This window comes from Dama dama, chromosome 19, assembly GCF_033118175.1.
Source record: "Dama dama isolate Ldn47 chromosome 19, ASM3311817v1, whole genome shotgun sequence".
In the NCBI taxonomy this organism is placed as follows: Eukaryota; Metazoa; Chordata; class Mammalia; order Artiodactyla; family Cervidae; genus Dama; species Dama dama.
Window position 1 is genome coordinate 49,234,427 of NC_083699.1, and position 22,833 is coordinate 49,257,259.

General features: G+C 46.9%; 1 protein-coding gene across 2 annotated transcripts in view; it reads left to right on the forward strand.

Annotated features, from left to right (window-relative positions):
• Nucleotides 1-1,880, forward strand: part of SLC12A8 (solute carrier family 12 member 8) — a 144,530-nt gene extending 142,650 nt beyond the window's left edge. For both annotated transcript variants that reach the window (XM_061167933.1, XM_061167932.1), the window contains one exon: nucleotides 887-1,880. In XM_061167933.1, the coding sequence (XP_061023916.1) occupies nucleotides 887-1,049 (163 nt within the window). In that variant the 3' untranslated portion in view covers nucleotides 1,050-1,880. The remainder of the gene's footprint in view (nucleotides 1-886) is intronic.
• Nucleotides 1,881-22,833: the final 20,953 nt, after the last annotated feature.

The following is a 22,833-nucleotide window of genomic DNA, read 5'->3' on the forward strand; positions in this document are numbered from 1 at the left end:
TCCAGTCAGTGAAGCTTTCTGCTTAAGTTCCACAGATTTATAACAAGGTTTCTACCATTTTTTAACAACTATAAAATATATTCCTTATTTAAACAATTCAACGTAACTACCTACAAAGTAAAGATTTAAGAGGAAATCTATGCCTAACGTGATTTCAGGACCTAACACACTGCAGTGACTAGAAGGGGGTTGAGAAGGAGAGGAAATAGAAGCAGAAGGAGGTGAAGAGGTTTGCCTGAGGCCGCCAGGCTAACTGGTGACAGAGCTGTGACTGTGTTCTTTGGATATCCTGGCTGCCAGGCTCGTCTTTCTGCTGCCAGCACTTTCCTCACGTATCCATAACATTTTTCTCTACCAGTTTCTTCCAACTCCAACTCTATGTGGACCTTTCTGTGACTCTGGAGCTCACTTTTTGCCTGCAGGCCAGCTTGGTGCCAAAGCTTTTACGCTTTACTGCATAACTGCTTACTCTGTAAACCTGGGCTGTTCCTCATTCATCTTTCCTTCTGGTGAACTAAAGAGAAGGTTTTTCTTTTTATTTGCTTCCACTTTCCAGCCTCTCCATTCCATTATTTCATTTGACAAAAAGGCCAAGTAGAGCTATAGAGCCTCAACACCACAGCATTTGGAAGATTATTTTTATAGTTTTATACATTTCTGCTAAGGAAGGTAAATATCACTCTTTATTTGATACTTATTTCTAGTGCTTTGGATTCATGAAGTGTTGTACATAGAGCTTTCAACAGTTCTGTTGTTTAATACATATTGAGTAATAGGCACAATGATGTTTTTGCAAATCATTTCTCCATCCCAGAGAAGACTGACTGCCAGTGGTTAGTACTATGGTCTCTTCTTCTGACTGTCCTCCATGTTTCTCTCACCAAAGGAGCTTGCGATCCCCCCAAGAGCAGATAATTTTGGCACCGTCCCTGACTAGGGTTGACATGGAGATGACTCAGCTCACCCAGGAGAACACAGACTTCGCCACCCGGGATCGCTACCACCACTCCTCCCTCGTGAGCCGGGAAGAGCTGATGCCTCAGTACTAGGTACCGAGTCCTCAAGTACTAGGCAGCCCAGAACCCTCCCCTTCTGGAGCTGTCCAGGGTGCAGTGGACCCAATTTCCAGAACCTCTGTGGAGCTGGTTCTCCTCTGTAAGGAACTCAAAGACCTGTCCTCCCCCTGCCGTCTTGGACAATGGAAATGAGCATTCTGGTCTGGAGCACCACGTCTAACCAGGTACCCACTGCAGTGGCGGTGGCCCCTGCAACATGCGCCCAGTCTGAAGAGCGCCACATGGACACCAAGACTTGCAGGTGTGGAGAACCAGGCCAGATTGCTTGTTCTCAGGGCCACAATAAATGATTATTTTAAGTTTTATTATTTATTCCTTGAATAAATAATATGTTTACATGGTTCCAAACCCCAAAGTGAAATCATATATACCGTGAAAAGTCTCCCTCCCATTCTTGTTTCTCATCTGCTCAGTTCCCATCTCCTGCATCAGAGATAACTACTGTTCTCAGGTACACTCACTACCTGCATTTCGTTATGAATAGACAACAAATAGGAGTGTGGAGTTTTATTGCTCCCTTTTCTCCCACAAAAGGTAGCATATTATACATGTGCTCTGCACCTTGCCTTTCCCCTTAACAATCTATCTTGGAGACATTTCCATATCAATACATACACAGTTTCCTTATTATTTTTCATTGTATAAATGTGCTATAATTTATTTCATCAGTTCTACAGTGATGGCATTTGGATTGTTTCCAGTCTTTTGCTATTACAGTCAGTTCTGCAGGGAATGATCATGTTCATATGTATAAGCATAATGAATATCTGTAGGATAAACTCCCAAAAGTGGAATTGCAAGATCAAAGGGGACTTGCATTTGTAAGCTATTATTGTTTAGTGAAGGTCTTTTTAATTAAAAAGTTAAATTACCATGAATTACTTAATGGTGACTCACATTCTCAAAAGCATGTGTGGTGCCCCACACTCCAGATACCTCTGCAGCTGTTTTGCAGTATGAACACATGAGGGGACAGGACTATTTTGGTTCCTTAGTGTGGCATTCCTGGTGGCTCAGATGGTAAAGAATCTGCCTGCAGTGCAGGAGACCCGGGTTTGATCCCTGGGTTGGGAAAATCCCCTGGAGAAGGAAATGGCTACCCATTCCAGTATTCTTGCCTGGAGAATTCTATGGCCAGAGGAACTTGGTGGGCTACAGTCCATGAGGTTGCAAAGAGTCAGACACGACTCAGTGACTAACACTTTGACAACTGACTTTTTCTAGTGTGGCATTCATCACAGGCATCCAGTCTAGGGGCCATGGCAGGGGCTGTTCCTGCATGAAATCAGTCTTGGCCCAGAATTGGTGGTGTTACCACTGAGCGACCAAGGGAAGTACTGTTGGGTCATTCTGACTTCTTTCTTCTGTAGTGTGTACGTGCATGCTAAGCCACTTCAGTTGTGTCCAACTCTTTGCGACCCTGTGGACTATGGCCCACCAGGCTCCCCTGTTCATGGGATTCTCCAGGCAAGATTACTGGAGTGGGTTGCCATACAAACCTCCAGGGGATCTTCCCGACCCAGGGATCAACCTGTATCTCTTAGGTCTCCTGCGTTGGCTGGCAGGTTCTTTATCACTGGCACCACCTGGGAAGCCCTTCTTCTGTAGTAGAGTTTCTCAAAGTCAGTGTGCTAAGAAACCAGGGAGGTTTGTTAAAAGTGCAGATTTCTGCATCTCAGTCCTAGAGGTGAGCTTTGGGATAAGTACTGGACTTTATATTTTTAATGAGTGCCTCAGGTGATTCAACTCAGGTGACCCTTGGACCCCATTTTGAGAAACACTGACCAGTTGGGTGAAATAGGCTTAAAGCAAGTTGGGGCATGGATGTCATGATGAGGGGCCGTTAGGTCTCAACATTCTCCCCTAGAAAGTGAGGTCTAGTTTATGGTAACTTCACAGTGACATCTAGTTTATAATGACTATTTTTGCACCTTTGGGGTTAAATACCAGACTTCCAAACATCATTAGAAACAATGGAAAGAAAACAAATGCTGAGCTAACTATAGGTATGTGGGAAAGCATGAAAGACAATGTATTCATAAAGGGCTGAGTTGGTGTCTCTGAGGGCCCTTTAAAAGATGAAGTTGCACTAGATTCCTGTGGCTGTAGCAAATTACACAAACTGAGCCACTTAAATCAACAGAAATTTATTCTCCCCCAGTTCTGGAGACCAGATGTCCCAAATCAGTATTGCTGAGCTAAAAACAAGGTGGCAGCAGGACTGTGCTCTCTCCAGAGGCTCTCGGGGAGAATCTGATCCATGCCCATTTCAGCTTCTGGTGGCTGCTGGCATTCTTTGACTCATGGTCACATCATTCCCATGTTTAAGACCAATATCTTCTAATCTCTTTCGATGTGACCACTCTGCCTCCCCTGTGTGCACACAACTCGGGCTTCTGCCTCCCTCTTATAAGGAGACATGTGATGGCATTTAGTGGGTTGATCTCCGCATCTCAAGAGCCTTAACTTCATGACACCTGCAAAGGCCTTGGCAAATGAGGACACAGTCGCAGTAACAGGGGTGGGGTTGGGGGCACCCACTTTGCGGGCACTATTTTTCAGCTGGTCACAGAAGGCTTTAGTGATTCTGCCCTTGGCTTTTTTGAATTCTGCATAACAAGCTAGAAGAGTATCCCCTCTAATAGAGATGGTCCTGGGTTTGGAAACCATACACAGCAGAAGATTCAAGTATCCACGATGAGAACTTTCCCAGATGATTGATTTTATGGAAAAGGGTGAAAGAAGAATGGGTGTGCTAGAGAATTCCAGCATTCTGCTCAGTGTTGGGAATACTGAAAGGAGTCACTCACACAGTCTAGTGTGGGAGGCAGGCACTCAACACTGGAACCTCTAATTAGATCCAGATATCTTGTATTTAAACAAAACTATATTGTATAAATAGTAATCAGTAAAGCAGTAATGGCGTGATGGATTCTAAGCCTGAACTCCCCAGAAAGTAGAAGTCTATGTGTTGTTGCTTTATTGGCGGGGGTGTTGGGGGGTACATCCAGGGAAGAAATGAGAGAAAAGAAGAGGGTGGACCAGGTGAGAAGGCACGACATTGGGTTAGTGACCCTTTAGCATCATGTGCAGTGGAGGACTTAGTCTCTGAGGACTCTTCTGAGAGACGGTAGGAACACCTGTCTTGTGACCACCTTGCAGAGGGAGGAAAGGATGAGAATTCATCCATTGGCTCCTGTTCCCCACAGTCAAAGGGTAGCTGGGAGGGGCATTAACTCCGCCCCCTGCACTTGTGATTTCAACTTGTGTGAGTACCTCGTGAGTTTCTGCAGCAAGCAGCTACTCCGTGGGCATGAGGCGCTGTTGGGTTTATGCGCATGAACTTGACTGGAGCCCAGCATAACTTCTTGCTGTGGTGGTGGCTAAGATGGACCAGCCACAGCCCCAGAATCAGGTGGGGCAGAGAGAATCTGAGGTAGCACATAAGAGGTACCATGTGCTATCTTTGTATGACAGAGGTCAGCAGTAAGTTCAAGTTGTCAGAGAGGTGAGGCGGATGACACTGGATCATTTAGAGAGAGTTTGCTTGTATAAAGAGTGCTAAGAATGCCAGCACAGTCAGGATATATGGCAGTGAGACTAGCAACATTTTCTTAAAAAGGCAAAGGGTCAGATTCCTAGACTCAAGGTCCAAGACCAAGGAGTGCCCAGTTGTAGGGGAAAACATCTGAATGAGTGAGGATCATATTAGATCTTCTGGGACCATGAATGTCTCCCTTCAGGCCTTGCTTTCTTTCAGTTTATCCCTCTAATGATCCATCCATCCACCCATCCATTGAACCATCTACCCATTCATCCACTGATCCCTCCATTCACTCAACCATCCTCCCACCCACTGACCCATGCATTGATCTACCCATCTACCCACCCATGCATGACTGAAGCAGTCATGCTTCATGCCTGAGACCACCTCACCTGAGTTGAGTAACCAATCTCAGAGCTTTATAACGTAAAAATATGATCACAGGCCATTCAGGCAGAAATGAGCTAACTCTTCAGTCACCACTTGAAAGTCAAACTTTCAAGGTGAGTACTGCTCAGTTCTAGAGGATTCTTGAACTCAGGACTGGGAACCAGGACAGGGGTCATTCTCTCAGATGTCTCTGGGAATCATGCTAATAAGTTCTCTGACCTACATAATCAATAGAGAGCATCATGCACAAATGATTCTAAGTCAGTGTGGAGGTCTGATGTTCAGGATTTCATTGTCCTGCCTTCCCTCCAGGTTTCTGATTGAGGGAGCATATTAAGGATGGGAAACACCATGCCAGTATGGTGTAGCTGATACCAGAAGGCTGAAGCAAGGCCTGTAATGTCTAACTTTCTTCCTCTTGAATCTAAGAATCTGCTTCTCCCAGACCCTTGGTTGAGGAGCTGGAATCAAGGCAGAGAATGACCAGCTGGCTCCATTCCCAATAACACATGGACAGAGATCATAAAGTGATCACCTACTACCTTTCAACTCCAGCGCCTGCCTGCTCATGAACTGTGGCCCCAGCTTGGACCAATCAGACTGGTCTTCCCCCTCCAATGGGGAGGAGCTAAGACTGACTGATGGGCTGGTGAGGGGCGAGGGGCAGAGTGTTCCTTCTGCTTCTGCTGGTGGGAGCTTGGCTTGTAGCTTCATCTTCCCCATGGAGAAGGAAGTGAGGAAAGCTAAAGGGATTCCAGTAGTAGTGAGAGCAGTGATAGAGGCAGACACAGGATCTGGGAGTAGATGGAGGAGCTCTCAACCACTCTGACAGTAGTCAGGGAGGTCTTCCTGAAGGAGGAGATACCTGACCTCATTCAAGCACTTCGTGGGCAGAGAGGAGGGGCAGGACATTTTCAATAGAGAGCTCAGCGTGATCAAAGGCATATGGGACTGAAGGGAAATTGAGGGCTTCGTGAATGTTGGGATGAGGCAGTGCAAGGCAGGGGGAGTACTGAAAAGGCAGGCAGGGGCCGGGGCTGGAAGGGGTTTGTACCACTCTTTGCTGAGGAATGAGGAGGGAAGTCTGAGAGTGATGATAAAAATCCACCCTCAGCATTGCTTGGGCTTTTTCAGAAGATCCTTGTGTGAATCCAGTGAGTGTGCTCCAGGCTCTGGAGCCATCCAGCTTCAGACAGGTTTCTGTTTCTGCTCTCCTATGGGGGAGGGAAGAGAGGGCCAGTCGGGGGCATCCCCCCTGAGATCAGAGTGTGTGGGAGGAGGGGCTGAGGAACCAGCCCTGAACTTTGCAGGGGCAGGACCGGTCACTGGAGGTTCACAGAGCCCCTCACCCCTCCCTCCATGCTGAAGACCAGTTGTCCCAGTGTCTCGTGGGTGTGGGTAGTCGGAGTGGAGGGGCCCGGTAGAGATAGGAGCAAAACAATTAGAGCACTCAGTCCCGATGTATTACTTTCCTGTTGCCGCTGTAACAAATCACCACTAACAGTGGTTTACTGCAACACAGAAGTACTCTTCTACAGTTCTAGAGATCAGAAGTGTGAAATGGGTCTCATGGGCCTAAAATCAAGGCATCAGCAGGGCTGGGTTCCTTCTGGATGTAGGGGAGAATTTCTTTCTTCACTTTTTCCAGCTTCTGGAGGCTTCAAAGCCAGCAATCAGCAAGCCCATTTACCTCCTTCTCTGCTCCTGCCATCGCATCTTCTCTAACTCTCCTGCCTGCCTCTTCTGCTTTTAAGGACCCATGTAATTAAATAGGCCCACCTGGATAATCTAGCATTACCTCCCCATCTCGAGATCATTACTTGTGTCTATACAGTTCCTTTGGCCATGTGTTGTTGTTGTTCAGTTGTTAAGCCGTGTCTGACTCTTTGGGACCCTATGGACTGTAGCATGTCAGGCTGCCTTGTCCTTAACTGCCTCCTGGAGTTTGCTCAGACTCATGTCCATTGAGTTAGTAATGCTATCTAGGGCTTCCCTGGTGGCTTAGATGGTAGAGTCTGCCTGTAGTGCGGGAGACCCAGGTTTGATCTCCTGGGTTGGGAGGATCCCCTGGAGAAGGAAACGGTAACCCACTCCAGTATTCTTTTTTTTTTTCTTTTTTTACACACATATTAACATATAAATAATGAGAAGCGTCCGGCAGGCCCTCCCTGCTGTCTCTGCTCCGAGGGAGCCTCTGGCTGCCAGGCGGGGGCAGGAGCCAGTGCAGGGCGACCCCCAACCCCCAGGCCCGCCCACAGCCCGCCACCGCGGAGCCGGGAGCTGTGTGGCCGCCACGTCACTCCAGTATTCTTGCCTGGAAAAATCCCATGGACAGAGGAGCCTGGCAGGCTACAGTCCATGAGGTCATAAAGAGTCTGACATGACGGAGCGACTTCACTTTCTTTTCTTTCTAATGCTATCTAACCATCTTCCATGCCTTTCTCCTTTTGCTTTCAAGCTTTTGCCTTTGACCATAGAAGTAACTATTACATAGGATCTGAGGATTAAGACCTGAGCCTCTTTGGGAGTCTGGAGAGCTGGAGAGACACTGGAGGGGCACAGGGAAGGGGCTGGAGTGTAACCTCAAAGTGTCCAGCCTCCAGTCAAATGACTGCTGCAAGGTGAATTCACAAATGCCGAGGAGACACCAAGTGAGGAAGAAACCCAGGTGACTTCTTGAAGGAAGTGGTTGGTCAGAGTATATGGAAAGGCTCATGAACCAAGGGAATGAGATGAGCAAAGACAAATAACACAGAAGGATCAAAGCAAGAGAATGTAGATCATCCCGTCTTCCATCCTTTGACCTTTAAGTGGATTCCTTTGAGAGGGAATTTGGTATAGTTGCCAATTCATGGGATTTGGGGCAAAGACCTCTGTTTATCCTGGCTTCACCATTTACTAGTTCTGTGACCTTGGGTAGGCTTCTTCACCTCTCTGTGCTTTGATTTCCTTCTCTATAAAGTGGGAATTATTATTCCTGCCTTCCTCCAAGTGACTTTGTGAGTATTTGGGGAGGAAATCATAGTGGAGGAGGTGTCATAGAAGTGTTCTCCCACCAGCGCTGCTGATTCTGTGTCACTCACTGTGGGCAATATCGAAAGAAAACAAATCCACAGGAGCTGCAGTGGTTCTTGGCATCTGCTAACTCGAAGTCTCAGAGCAGGGTGGAGTCCACTTGCTTCAGGAGGCCCCACTGTATCTTGTCAGCAGCAGACAAGGTGGGCCTCCTTCTCCAGACACCAGCAGGGGCTCTGCGGCAGGTGCAGTCAGCGTGCGGGGAGCTGGCAGTCACCACTTGCTGATTTCAGTTCCGCCTCCCCCTCACCTCCCTCAGCTCATCAGACTCATCTGGCCATGACCCTGTACCACTGCTCTCAGCCTTCCTTCCCTTCCCAGAGCCTTGGGAAATTTTCTTAAACCGATCAAAAAATCTATCCCACTCTCAAGTTAACCAAGGGTTGAGGTAAAGTGGAAGTCGCTCACATATGTCCAACTCTTTGCAACCTCATGGACTGCAGCCTGCCAGGCTTCTCTGTCCATGGAATTCTCCAGGCAAGAATACTGGAGTGGGTAGCCAGCCCCTTCTCCAGGGGATCTTCCCGACCCAGGAATCGAACTCAGTTCTCCTGCATTGAAGGCAGATTCTTTACCCTCTGAACTACCAGGAAGCCTTCTAGAGCAAATAATCCTTCTCTTGCTATATCTTATCCCCTACATATCCACATGGATGCCCAGGAAGAGAGGATCAGAAGCAGTGGTTGCAGGGCTTGGTTAGCCCATACTGTTTATACTTCTCTGCAGATAAAAATGCAGAAGTCTATATTTACCACACACTGTTCAGCATCTCTGCATCTGGGAGGTGTGCCTGGGCTGCTATGAGGGGGCTTACAAGCAGAGATAGATGTCAGTTTGTTGGTTTGACGCAAGAAGTAGAGGTGTAAGCCCTTGACTCTTGACAGGGCACTCTTCTTAGGTGGTGAGGGGAAGGTCACATTCAAGTAAAGGGGGAAGCAGATGGCAGGAAAGGCCCACCAGCATCATGGGGTCCCCATTGGCTCTGCTCCTGGGCATGCAGCCCATCTCACAGCATCAGGGCTGGCACCCTTTCCTGTTCCCTGGGCTGCTGGGCCGGGGTGAATGGAGGGCAGAAGAATAGTTGACTGCTCACCACCGTTCATTGAGGTGAGTGTGGCCACAGCTTCCTTCTAAAAGAGGCAGAGCACTTCTCTAATGGGAGTCTCTTAAAACAATGGAGAGCCTGGGTTTTTCTCTTTTTTGAAATTGTTTCTTTTTTTCTCCAAATTTTATTCCAAGAAAGAAAAAAGGGGGGGAAAAGTGGGTAAATTGTGTTTCTTTGAAAACACACACGTGTGTATATATGTGTGTGTGCATGCACATGCACTTTCCTGATTGTTCATGTCTATTAGAGATGCCTCTCTGTAGAAAGAAGCTGGACTCACCACATGTGGAGATGGGGTTGAAATATGGGCCATGTGGTCTCTATCAGATTCACTCTGGGCAGCCCTGAGGGTGAGTGGCATTTCAAAGGATTAGCAATCATCCCCCAGCAGCCAGCAAGAGGGCTCAATGAATGCTGATCTATGCAATGTGACATACACCATACATGTTAAGAGGGTAAGGTTCAAATATGAATCCCAAGCTGAAAGTCACAAGGACAGACACAATGGCAGTGTCAATTTTTTTGACTGAACTGCTTGGCAAGTGGGCAACTCTGTGTAACTCTGTGTGTCTGTATGGGTCAGGATGGGCTTGCTGCTGCAAGAAACAGCCCCCAAATCTAAAGGTGAGATCCCACTAAAACACACTTTGAGGATTGATGGCATCACTGGAATAATTTTATAGGGCCTTTCAAGATGCTGATTTGAAGGAACAGCACCATTTATTTAGGAAAATTATGTGTGTGTGTGTTTGTGTGTAGTGAGCAACTGTAGTTTTGGTTCTGTGCATCTTTTATTCATGATCTGTGTAGCTCTTTTTTTGCTCAACCAGATTGAAAGACCTTCAGTAGTAGAGGTGTGTCTTCAGTTATAAATCATCCCAATTCGTGGCTTTAAGTATTTTTTATGTGCCTTGTCAACCCATCCATCTCATCATGGGTTCATTCAGTCACTCACTTAGCAAGTACTTAATGCATGTGTACAAGCCACTCTTTTTGATTCAGCGACTCTGAAACCAGATGACAGCACTTGCTCCCTCAGCAGCCTGCAGCTCGCTTTGCAGGAGTGTTCCAGGATGAAGAAGCAGGAAAAGGGCACAGACTTCTGGGCTGGCCAGGAGGAGAGCAAACAGGATTTGGAATAGACTGCTCTTGGATGGTTCAACCAAAATGTTTTGAGACTCATAATTATTCATCACATTTTCTTATGGACTGAGGACACAGCATCACCTCTTCTCGAGGTGATGGTAAAACATTCCTGGTAAATACAGTGTCCTGGAAAAGTCCTGGAAAATCTTCACATCTGTTTTAGAATTTGTTGTGTTACCCAAGACACCCAATCTGAACTTATGTTTTCCTCATGAGCAGTAGGAGCCTAAGAGATAGGGGTGGACCCTGTTCGATGATTCCAGGGACAAACTGGGGGATCCCATTGTTCCATCACATAGCTGCGTTCAGAGATGAGGATGTAAAGCTTTATTTCTGCAAGTGTGGTTCTCAGCTCATTGACACAAAAAATGACCTGGGATTCTTGCCAAAATGCAATTTTCTCAACCATTCCCAGACTTACTAAATGAGAATTTCTTGGGTGGGGCCTAGGATACACGTTTTAAAGTAACCGCTCCCCCAGATGATTTTCTAAAGGTTGAGAAGCACAGGTGGAAAAGTTTGGAGCTGACCCGAATCTGAGACCTGTCATCTCCATCAGCTCCAGGCCCTGCGACGGCAGTAGCATTCCCAGGCTCAAGCTCTGTATGCTGTTTGCTGGTGAGGCGTGCTTGTCCGTGTTGGGACCAGACAAACCAAACTGCAGGGGGCATTTCCGCATGGACTACCCTGATGGGCCAGAGACAAAGCATGACAGAACCTCGTTCCACTAAGAACAGGGGAGGTGGTCTACATGACCTTGGTGTGGTATGCACAAGTGTGTGTATTTGCAGCTGTGGGTCTATTTGTAGCCCTGAGTATACAAATTTTGTTCTCTCTGCTGTTACAGCCCCTCCCCCTGACCTCACAGCCCTACCCTCAACTCCTTCCTTCCTTCCAGTCCCACTTGCATCTGGGATCCTGCAATTTATGGTCAGTCCTTATAAATAAGAAAATCTTCGCTGAGCCCTCTATTCATTATCTCATTTGATCCTCAGAACAACTCAGTGAAATATTACTGTTCTTCCCCCCCATTTTACAGATGAAGGAATGGAGGCTTGAGAAAGTTAAGTAATTAGCTGTTATAAGTAAGTGGTTGTACTGGATTTGAATTCACACCACTCATTGTTCACAGTTCATGGAGGCCAGCCCAGACCCTAAGTCCCCAACAGCTCCTCCTGCACCTCTGTGTTGGCAAACTGTAGCCCTGTGAGCCAAATCAAGTTTAGAATTTACAGTTTTTTAAAATTGAGGTAAAATTCATATAACATAAAATTAGCCATTGCAACCAATTGCCTGTTTTTGAAAATAAAGTTTTATTGGTACACAACCAGGCCCATTCATTCACGCTGCCTCCCCACTACAATGGGAGAGTTAAGTAGTTGTGACAGAGGCCACCTAGTACACAAAGCCTAAAATACTGACTGTATTGCCTGTTATGGAAAAAGTTTCCTGACACCTGCTTTAGAGGGTTTGATTTGGACCCAGGCCCTTGGGAGTAAGTTTCCTCAGACATCTCTATCTCCATGAAGAAAGGCCTCTCTTTCCTGAAGATAAACTCTTTCTGTGCTGGATGCACCTCCTGGACCTAGCTCCTCAACCTCCTCCAATTCCTCCTTCATCTTCTTGTGTCAACCCACACACAGGTCAGTCCTGGCAAATACCTTGTGCCTGATCTACTGGCTGGTTGGTATCTATCTCATTTTTTTCTGTCCCTGACAAATGCCTGGTGTAGACTGTTTATACCTGGACATTTCACTTTCTCCCCTTGTATTTTCCCCTCCTTACCTTTACAACCCAGTATGTGCCCTTCAACTAACCTTTTGCATACATCTCCTTGTGGATGTCTTGGAGTTAACACAAAATTCAAGTAATCCATGCAGCATCCTGTCCTTGCTAAGGCCATGTTACCCTGTTCCCTTGCTGTCTCAGATCAAATGACTGTGAAGCCATCTTTGCCTCTCTGTTTCCTTACATCTGTTCTGGTACCACATTCTGTGCTTTTGGGGGCAGTATCTCTTCGGTTGCTCTCTTCCTCATTCCCACCATTAATCCCTTGATCCAGGCCTTCATCACTTCATGTCAGGATATCTACAGTGGCTCCTGCTTGCTCTCCCTACCACCCTCTCTCTTTTCTAATCTGCTCTCTGTAGCTCAAGTTTCAGATACTCAGAGCTCAAATGGTATCGAGCTCTTGGTGGTTGCTTTCATCATCTTTCCAACCTCTTCTCCCCACACCCCCACATTGTGCTGAGCATAGGGGTCTTCATAGGACTGAGTGAGTGAAAGTCACTCAGTCCTGTCTAACTCTTTGCACCCTCATGGATTATACAGTCCATGGAATTCTCCAGGCCAGAATACTGGAGTGGGTAGCTGTTCCCTTCTCCAGGGGATCTTCCCAACCCAGGGATCAAACTCGGCACCTGTATAACACGCTTTCTTCCACTTAGAATGTTCTCCCCTGTTTCCTTTGCTTGGTAAACTCCTTCACATCTGTCAGGAAAGAATTCTAATGTCACTTCCCTAGAAAGCTTTCTCTAGCAAATCCTCAATGTTCTTAGAGCACTTGGTTCATACTTATGTAAAACAAATTTCTTTATATTATACTTATTTGTGGTTCTGTTCCTTCTCCTGATTTGCTGACTGGTCAAGGGCAGGGAGAATATACATCTTCCTCATCTCTGTATACCCAGAGCATTGCACGGTGCCTGCTGGTACACAGTAGGTGCTCAATAAATGCTTCTTGAGCAACTGCTTTGATCATGTCCCTCTACTGCTGAAGGCTACATGCTCTTGAGTATTTCTACTGCACTAAGGATAAGGAAGTGGTTATCAACTGTGGCTGTAAATTAGTCACCTGGAAAGTGATTCTAAAATTTAAAAAATTTATTTTTTTATTTATTTGGTTGAGCTAGGTCTTAGTTGCGGCATGTGGGATCTAGTTTCCTGACCAGGGGTTGAACCCAGGCCCTCTGCTTTGGGAGGTTGGAATCTTAGCCATTGGAACAGTAGGAAAATCCCAAAAATCACCTGGAAAACTTAAAAAAATATTGATGCCCCATCTTATGGTCAATGGTTCTGATTACGTAGGTGGGTTCCAGGCACCAGCATTTTGTAAAAATCCCCTCAGCAATTCTCATATTCAACCAGGGCTGAGAAACTCTAGGGCAATGCCTGGTTTTTAAAGCTTTCATTCACTTCTCCATCTCCTCGGGAGTTCCTGCTCAGAACCCCTCCTGCATAGTGGCCTCCTTCCCGGACCGCTCTCTCTCATTCAGGCCACAGTTCCCTTCCCACCCAGACAAGGGCAGGGACCCTGGAGGTTCACGTCCCTGGCCACGAAGCACAGGACAGCCAGTGTTGTGGGAGCTCCCTGAAGGGTGCGGGCTCAGCATAGGGTTTGTTTGGGTTGGGTGGGGAGGAAGAACAGGGTGGGAGCTGGTGGCCATGCCTATCCTGCATCTGCACCAGCGTGTGGACAGCCCCAGTGCCCTCCACTGACAAATGACCCCATGCTGGCAGAGAGCTTAGAGCCTCCGATATGCATGCTCTGCTGGTCAGCAGTCATGCAGCCCTGTTTCCAGTCCTGCACTGTTTGTCTGAGTCTCTCCTTATGAGGGAACAGTACAGGGGATGGGACAGGGCACTGGTTTGGGTCTGAAGATACGTCCAGTCCTGGCCTTCTGTGTGTCCTCTGTGGGCACATCCCTCCTCCATCCCCCAGGTTCCTACAGCTCAGTCAGAGAGGAGCTTGTCTAGACCAGGGGCCCCATCTACTCAGAGACAAGGCCACTTGAAAGAGATAAAAGATGTCACAGGCCACCTGTTCGCAGTCACTCATGTGAAACAGACTTTTGTAGACAGGATATTTTGAGACATTTATTGTGTTTTATTTGTTATTTCTTATCTTTGAGATATGTATGTATCTTGTATTGCCTACAGTGGGTCAGGATTGGGGAGATCTTTTGTCTAAGGCCCCAGGTTCAATTTTGTTTTCTAAAATTTTAAAAACAGGCAAATCAGATGTAACTATTATTTTTTTTTCCTTAATGTGTTTCTTGAATGTGTTTTATTTTTGCATGACACTTAACCCCTCATATCCATCATCTATCTTGATTGTGAGGTAGTCATGCCTACCAATGGCAGATATTACTGTCCATCTTTTGCAGATGAGAAAACTGAGATTAATTGATTGGCTCAAAGTTGTAGAAATAAGAGAGTAGAGAGGCCAGAATGAAGGCTCATGTGTTCTAACTTCCTATTCCAGAGCCCTTTTCTAAAAACATTGCACTGGTCCACCTCCATCTTTTAAAATGGAAATAGTTTTCTTTTTTCCCCCCTGATTATAAAAGTAATAGATGCCATCAAAAGACACATACACAAATGTTAATAGCAACATTATTTGTAATAGCTGCTCATGGAAACCACTCAAATGCCCATTAACCATAGAAGGGAAAATAAATTGTGGGTCGGCCCCACCTTGGGTGCTGTGAAGCAAGGAGAATGAAGGGGTCATAGCTGCATGTGAGTGAATCTACTGTCATATGCTGAGCAATAAGAGCCAGGCACAAAAGGGTGCATCCTACAGCAATCCACTGATAGAAAATTCAAAAAACAGGTATTTTATATTTTATCAAAAACTACTAATCTGTGCTGAAAGAATTCAGGATGGTGGTGATGGTGTGGGAGGATGGGCAGAGAAGAACGTGACATCTCTCCACACGAGTGCTCCCCATGCCTACGCTCTGGTAGTGAGCTCTGCGTGGTACACTCACAGCCACTACATGTGTACTTGTAGAACACTACACATATTCTACGTATGTCGTATTTTAATAAGAAGTCATAAATAGTGACTCATGGTCCTGTAAGAAATGCAGATGACACAGAGAAGGACACATGTTCTTCAACCAATACCAATTTTAAGAATAAAACCCAGAGAATGTAAAGGTTTATTCCACAAATACTTTTTAAATGTATTTAGTTCTGTGTAACAGTTTGTTAGAGAAAAGAAACAGAAAAAAGGAGAAAAAAAGAAGAATTTGATTAGAGGAAAGGCAGGAAAAGAGAGTCTGATGGAGACACAGAGAAATGGATGAACCAGGAGGCACTCAGTGATGCAAAAGACCCCTGGAGGTGAAGCCACAGACTTGCCCCTGATTGCTAACCTGGGCTGTGTGGGAGCAAGTTATCGCTGCTCTTTGAAAGACAGGGATGCTGAGCTGTCACACGAAGATACCACCTTCCCAGTGACTCCAGATCAGGGCCTGACACTTGGAGAGTCCTCGTCAACTATGTGTTGACTGGTGAAGGAGATGATGCCTGCAAACGCAGGCCTCTCTGCCCATGGCAGGAATGTCATTCTGGGTTTTTCTGCTCCTTCCTTAGGGCCCAGGCCACTCTGCCCAGTATCCTGGCATCCCAGGAATTTCTCGGCCTGCTCTGGGGAGGATTTTTCATGCTAGAAGGCCTTGCAAAATCAGACCACTTTATCAGAGTCCCATTGCACTGGAGAATGTTCCTGGCTCCTTGACGTTTCCAGTGTGTAACCGATTTTATCGGAGGAATGTTGTTTGGAAAGGAACGGCCCTCTCAGATGGGCACACAAGAAACGGAAGGTCATTCGAGGACCCACCCTGAGCTGTCGAACTTGGAACTCAGGGTTGCTGTACATGATGCTTGGGAGCTTGGCCAAGCCGTGAACAAGCCTTCCTCCCTGGAGGAGGTCTCAGCCGGTTTGCAGTGCGTTTGCCTTGCTGTGTTTACATTCTCACCTCGGCCCTCCAAGGCAAATGCCCCTAGAGCCCTGTACCAGCAGGCGGAGAGCAGCCCAGCTTGGCCTGGACAAAAGGAAACCATTCCTGACATACCAGAAAAGGACAGTAAGGCATCTCCTGGGGGGTCAAAAATAAGATGTGTTTATTCCTTCAGTTCTCTTGTCAAAATCCCGAGGCATTCTGCTTCCTGGAACTCTGAACAAAACAGTGCAGGTGTAGCAAGTGTTCCCTGGGGGCCTGCATCCTCTCCCTTCTGTTATAGCCCTCTGCTGTCAGGGCTGGCTCAGCAGCTTCTGTCTGCAGGGGTTCTTGATGTATCACTGGCAGAGCAAAGGATGGGGTGGAATGGAGAGAAGAGACTGAGACGGGACGGAGGAAGGGCCAAGGGAGGGCAGAAGTCTTTGTTCCTGGTGGGAGGGAATCTACCCAGAAATGGGAGAGCTGACATGCCCCAGCTCAGGCTAAGGATGCTGGGTGCAGATCAGCAGAGAGGAGCACCCTGGAAAGAGCTGGGAATGCTGGACACTGTCCACTAAGCTCTGGGAGCCCTGAATAGGATGGGTCTACCGGCACATTGGTCTCACACTCTTCAGCTTTCTAAACTTTTTCATTCTGGTGGGTAGAACTGTGTCTCCAGGAAGATATGTTCAAACCCTAACCACTAGTACCTGTGAATGTGACATTATTTGAAAAGATCTTTGCAGATGTAATCAAATTAAAATGAGATCAGATCGGATTAGTTTGGGCTGTAAATCCAATGACTGGTGTCCTTAGAAGAAGGCCAGGTGGTGACAGAGGCAGAGACTAGAGCGATATGTCTACAAGCCAAGGAACACCACGGATGGCTGGCAGCCACCAGGAATTAGGAAGTGGCAAGGGAGAATTCTCTCCTAGAACTTTCAGAGGGAGCATGGCCCTGCTGGCACCTTGACTTTGGACTTCCAGCCTTCGGATCTATGAGAGGATAAACTGTTGTTTTAAGCCACCAAGTTTGTAGGTACTTTGTTTCACAGCAAGCCTAGGAAATGAATATATTGATGTTCCCCCAAATTTCAAATTCAGAGGCCCCACCCCGTCAGTCCCCCAACTTTTAACAAATAGCCTTGTATTTGCTGTTTTACAAAAAAATCCCAAGTCCTCAGAGAGAAATCCAAACCCCATCAGCCCTCTCTTTCCTTTCTCCCAAAGCTGGTCCTTCCACCTCTGCTATGGATTCTCTTTTCTTGCTTCTCAGAAGCCCTATTCTGTCACTTGTCTTTTCTCTTTTTTAACCTTCGATTTTTCTCTCTCCCAAGCAGACCCTTTCTATGACCACATTCTCCCACTAAAATCAACAAAAACTCCCGGCCCCCTCCACTCCCCTGTAGTCACTCTCCTAGTACACTTTCCCCTTCAAAGCCAAACTCCTTTAAAAAAAAAAAAAAAAAAAGATGTATTTCTTTATTTGGCTGTGCTGGGTCTTCGTTGCTGCACGTGGGCTCTTCCTAGTTGCGGCGAGTAGGGGCTACTCTTTCTTGCGGTGTGTGGGCTTCCTATGGCAGTGACTTCTCTTGTTGTGGAGCAGGAGTTCTTGAAGAGTGGGCTTCAGAAGTTGTGGCACATGGGCGCTAGAGCGCTGGCTCAGTAGTTGTGCACACAGGCTCAGTTATTCCCAGGCATGTGGCATCTTCCCGGACCAGAGAGCAAACCCGTATCCCCTGCATTGGCAGGCGAATTCTTAACTACTCGACCACCAGGGAAGCCCAAAGCCAAACTCTTGAAGTTATATCAACCAGCTTGGTTTCACCACTTCCCATCCTTCCCGACTCGCTCCACCGTCCCTTCAGCTCCCTTGACACCTTTCTTACTATGGGCGCTGGTTACTTCCATGTTGCTAAAACCAGTGGATTTTCAGGTCTTTACCTTACTTGACCTTTCAACTGAGTTACATGCTGTTAACCATGATCTTCCCTTTGCTCCAGTGACACAGCTTTTCCTGGATTTCCTCCCACATCTCCATGGCTCCTTCCCAGTCTGCTTTCTGGCACAGTCCCTCTCCCCAGCCATTTCATGATGTGTCCCCCGGGCTCATTTTTAGGCTTCCTTCACTTACTACAGCCCTCTCTAGATGATCTCATTCCCTGTTACACAGATCTAGACCTCAAACTTGGACCTCTCCTCTCAGTTCCAGGTCTGCAGAGGCACGCTTGACATGGCCACGTGGGCATCTCAAAAACTTCCCAAGTCCAAGACAAAGTTAATGATCTTGACCGCAATGATCTAGTTCTCATCCACTGTTCCCCTTCTTTGTGCAGTACCACTGTCCATCCAATCATGAAAACCAGAAACTCGGGAAATCTTTGACCTCTTTTCCTCATCCTCTGTATCTATCTGTTTATCTCATGGATTTTACCTCCTGCAGTCTCAAGTCTGTTTTCTTCTCTGAACCCATGTCTATCATCCTCGTCCAAGAATTTTCATTTCTCACATGGGCTCCAAGGGTTCAGGCATCAGCGCGTGTCTCTTTCTAAATCATTCCCCTTGTCACAGCCGGAAGGATACTTTCCATCTCCACCTCACTAACATAAAGCCTTAAAATGACTTCTCTAAATTATTAAGATAAAGCAAAAAATCTTAAAAATGGGCTGTCAGGATCTGCTCTGAAAGTCTCCAGCCTCACTTCCCTCCATGTTCTTCCTCACTCTCTGTGTTCTAACTAGGTTGGCTTGCTTTGGTCCTTTCCATTTATCTCAGTCCTTCCTGCCTCAGGGCTTTTGCTCCCCACTCTCCTTTGCCTGATTAGTAGCCTACATATTAATGGCCTACAGAGCTTCCAGATAGTAGCTCAGTATCAAGTTTACAGGGAACCCTCACACCATGTCTCTTCCTCCAGGGCACTTTCCACAGTGACAAGTTTACATTGCATTCTTTTGATTGCTATCTGTCTCCTCCAAACCTTTAAGCTCTGTGAAGTCTGAGAGACTCACCCAACAGATAGTGCCAGGCACAGTGCCAGTACAACACAGCACCCAGCACAGCGCCAGGCACAGAGGAGTCACTTAGTAAATATTTGTTGAATGACTAAATGAAAGAAAGAAGGCACCATGCTGGGTTCAGGACTTCCCAGAAAGCAATTCACAGATGAGGGGTGGAAGGGACAAGCAGATGAGAGGATGAGTAAACACCCCGAGGGTGTAAAAATGTGATGAACACGCAGCAGAGGAGCAGGCCCAGCATCCCACCCCCAGATGAGCTCAATCTAGGAGTCTGTTGACTGGTTTCTCAGCCCTCAGGGTCTCTCGTCCTTGATGTTACTGATATGCAGTCACCACTGTGTCTACCGCCACAAACCCTACCAGGGCACTATCCTCAGGTACAGGCACACTCTGGGCTGGTTCTGAAGGCAGTGTTATTAAAGGCTCTGGTTAAAATCAGAGCATCATATGCAGCACTTTAAGTCCAATGGGCTCCTGACGCCTTCCAGACAGTGATCTCATCATATCCTCAGATCAACCCCAAGAGGCAGCAAAGGGTAATGATTATTTTCTCCCCACTGTACAGTTGGGGAGACTGAGGTCAGTAGAGATCACTTTTCTTGGCCAAAGAGTGAGAACAGCTCAGGAACAGAACTTGGAGAGAACCCAAGGCCCTCTCTGCAGGGTCCACCCTCCAGACGATTGGCAGAGGAGGAGTCCACAGGCCTCGCACAGGCTGCCGCAGGAGCCTGCAGGCTTGTTTACTTTGGTGCAGAAGGACATTTCATCACCTCTTGGAACCACAGAATGTTAAAACAGATGGGCCCTGACAGATCATCTGATTCAACACCCTTGTTTTATGAAGGAGGAAACTGAGGCCAGAGATATGAATCTCCTTTCTCCTCCCTTTCCTTTCCCTGCCCTACTGATAGTAAGTGGTGGGGCAGAGACTGCCAGGTGTTTACCCAAGTCCCTTCTCCCCTTCTAGCCTGTATGGCTAGACTATATTTTCCAGATTCCTTTGCAGTTTGGTGAGCCTTGTGACTATGTTCTCTCTAGTGGGATATAAGAGGAAGTGAAGGCTGCCCCATCCAAACCTCCCATCCTCACATCTTCATGTTCTTTTTCACCTCTGGCTGATTGGGATGTCAATTCCAAGGGCAACTTTGGAAGCTATGCATTAGAGAATGGCAGAGATGCCACAGTGTGGAGCCTGAAAAACAAGTGGGGGAGAGCCACCCCCCTGACCTGAACATCAGTGCCTCAGTCTGTTAAGTGAACGGAGAGAATAAAATATCTGCCTCGTAAAGCTGCTGCCTTTGGGGAACCTCTCTGTTACTGCAGCCTAGCCAAAAGCTAATCCAACTCCTACAAGTACAGCAGGAAAGCCCCTGCAAAAGCTCTGACTATATACAGTACTGGAGACACGAGGCTCACTGCTGATTTCACAGTCAACCACTCTTGAGTGGCCCCACTCCCACCCTTAGAGAGGTTAGGAATGTCTGACTCTTAACCTTCTCAGTCCAGGAGTTTGGTCTGAACGGGTTTCCAACCTGTTTAATTCTAGATCTGGCATGGACCTAGGAATGCCATCTGATTTATCTACTTGGCTCCAGACAGGCCTCTTCTAAGCCATCTGAGATGACCAAAAATCTTGTCTGGATTTTTACATCCCTAGGAAGGAAACACTCCAAATTCCTTAGACACCTGTTTTATACTTCCTTGCTACTGTGTCAGAAGATTTTTTGTTTTTGTTTTTTTTTACTGAACACTAAAATAGCAGAGCTGGAGCAGTCTTAGTAATCATCAGGACAATCTTTGTTTCACAGATGAGGAAACAGGCCCAGATCATACAAATAGTGGTAAAGTCAGGACAGAAGGCAAGGGCCCTAAAACCAATATGACTACTCTCTCCAGGGTTCTCTTTGCCGCCAGCTCTCTCTTGCTCTTTTCTCTTTTTCTGTCCTGGGAGGAGATGAAATTATGCTGAGATCCATCTTCACTGTGATCAGTCTTTCTAAGTTCTCCTGTGTTTCCCACTCTGCCCCTCACCCACAGTTTAAGCCTTACCCAGCTGACCTGAGATAGGTCCTTCTCCTAGTAAGTGGAGAGAAGATCAGAGATGGTGAATCTGTGCCTAAAGGGGAGGCATGTGTGACAGGTGCCATGTTTGGTCCTCAGGCCTTGATGGTGAAGACATCTCTGAATCCACACCAGAAGTCTGAGAGTCATTAAGTCCTTACATGTCACTGGTTGCCCAGGAGGGCAACTGGGTTATGTGGAATGCTCTCTGAGGAAGGGAGGGAATGGCAGTGACCAGAACCTCTGAACCTCACAGTGTCTTGGTGTGTTGGGATTTGTCTGGCTGCCTCTGGGCAACTGGTTATATCAGAACTCTGGGCAGCCTCTTCTCAGTTACTATGAGAGCAGGATCCAAGAAGTTGAACTGGGGCCAGGAGGGCAAACCAAGTTTCCTACAGGGGTGTGATGGTATGACACTTTCTTGGAAAGGCCTGGTAATTCCATGCAAGAGCCCTGGAAAGCTCGGTTTGTTTTGGGGTTCTTTAAAAACAAAACAAAATAAAACCAAGTCGTTAACTTCTCACTCCACAATTTAAAGTGAACTTGTATATACAGAGCATCCTTTATGTTTTCTACCAAGTGACTCACTTGGACTGAACCACCAGAGTGGGTCTGGGTCCATCTGTAGCTGTTCTGGACACCATGATCTGCTCCTTACCCTCAAGATGGGTCATGGGGCTCAGGGATGGCCACTGAGGAGCGAAGAATCAGGGTGGAGACAGACCTGAAAGGGAAGTCCACAATCATAGCTTCCCAAGCATCTGGTAGTCAGACAGGGTCTCCAGGAGAACTGACAAGACTCCCAAGGAGCTCCAGCATTCATTTCAGTTGAGACACTGTCTGGATTATTGCAAATTCAAAATTGTGGGACCAGAATTAATGATGCCACATGGTCATTCACAGATAAATCGCTTCATCTTTGGGTCTAGCTTCAGAATCTTGAGCAAATTATTCTCTCATTTTGAGCCTTTCTCTCTTCACCTAGAAATACAGAGGCTTAGTCTTAAAATTTTAGACATTTTATCCTTTATTTACCAAGAAAGTCTGTTTACATGAAATCTTTGACTCTTTCCCCTGAAGGTATCCATTTAAAATTTAGGGATTCTTGTGCATTATTCTACTTAATGCACAATCTACAGCCTTTTCGGGATAGAGTTTGCCCTAGGCCTGTCTGAATTCACGGTTTTCTTTTCCCTGCAGCCTGTTTGGGTGTCCTGGCCATGACATTTCTGCAGAACTCTGATGTGAGCCAAAGGCAGTAGTGGGGTGGGGATGGAATCCAGGCTTGAGAGGGCGCGGGGAGCTGGGTAGGATGACTCTCCAGTTGGCTGAAGGGTGAGGTGTTAAGGTTTGGCCACCGCCAACTCAGCCCCAGCCCTGGGGGCCTGGAGGAGAAGTGGTGGTGGGTGGTGGGGACACTTCAGATTAATAAGGGTGGGAACAGGGCCACAGGTTCCACTGCTCTGCATATCAAAGCACTTTGTAGGATCTAGTTAGTGCTAATCACATTACCCAGTACCTGCTTCTCACGGATTGATTGTGCTTTTAAGGAGTTGGGAAATTCTGGTTCCGGATTTGGAAGACTCGGGTTTTCTAAATTTTATGCACATGGCAAGGCGATTCTAATTGGGGAAGGGAGGGCGTGTGTGCATGTGTGTGTCTGTGTGTGCGTGTCTGTGTCTGTGTGTGC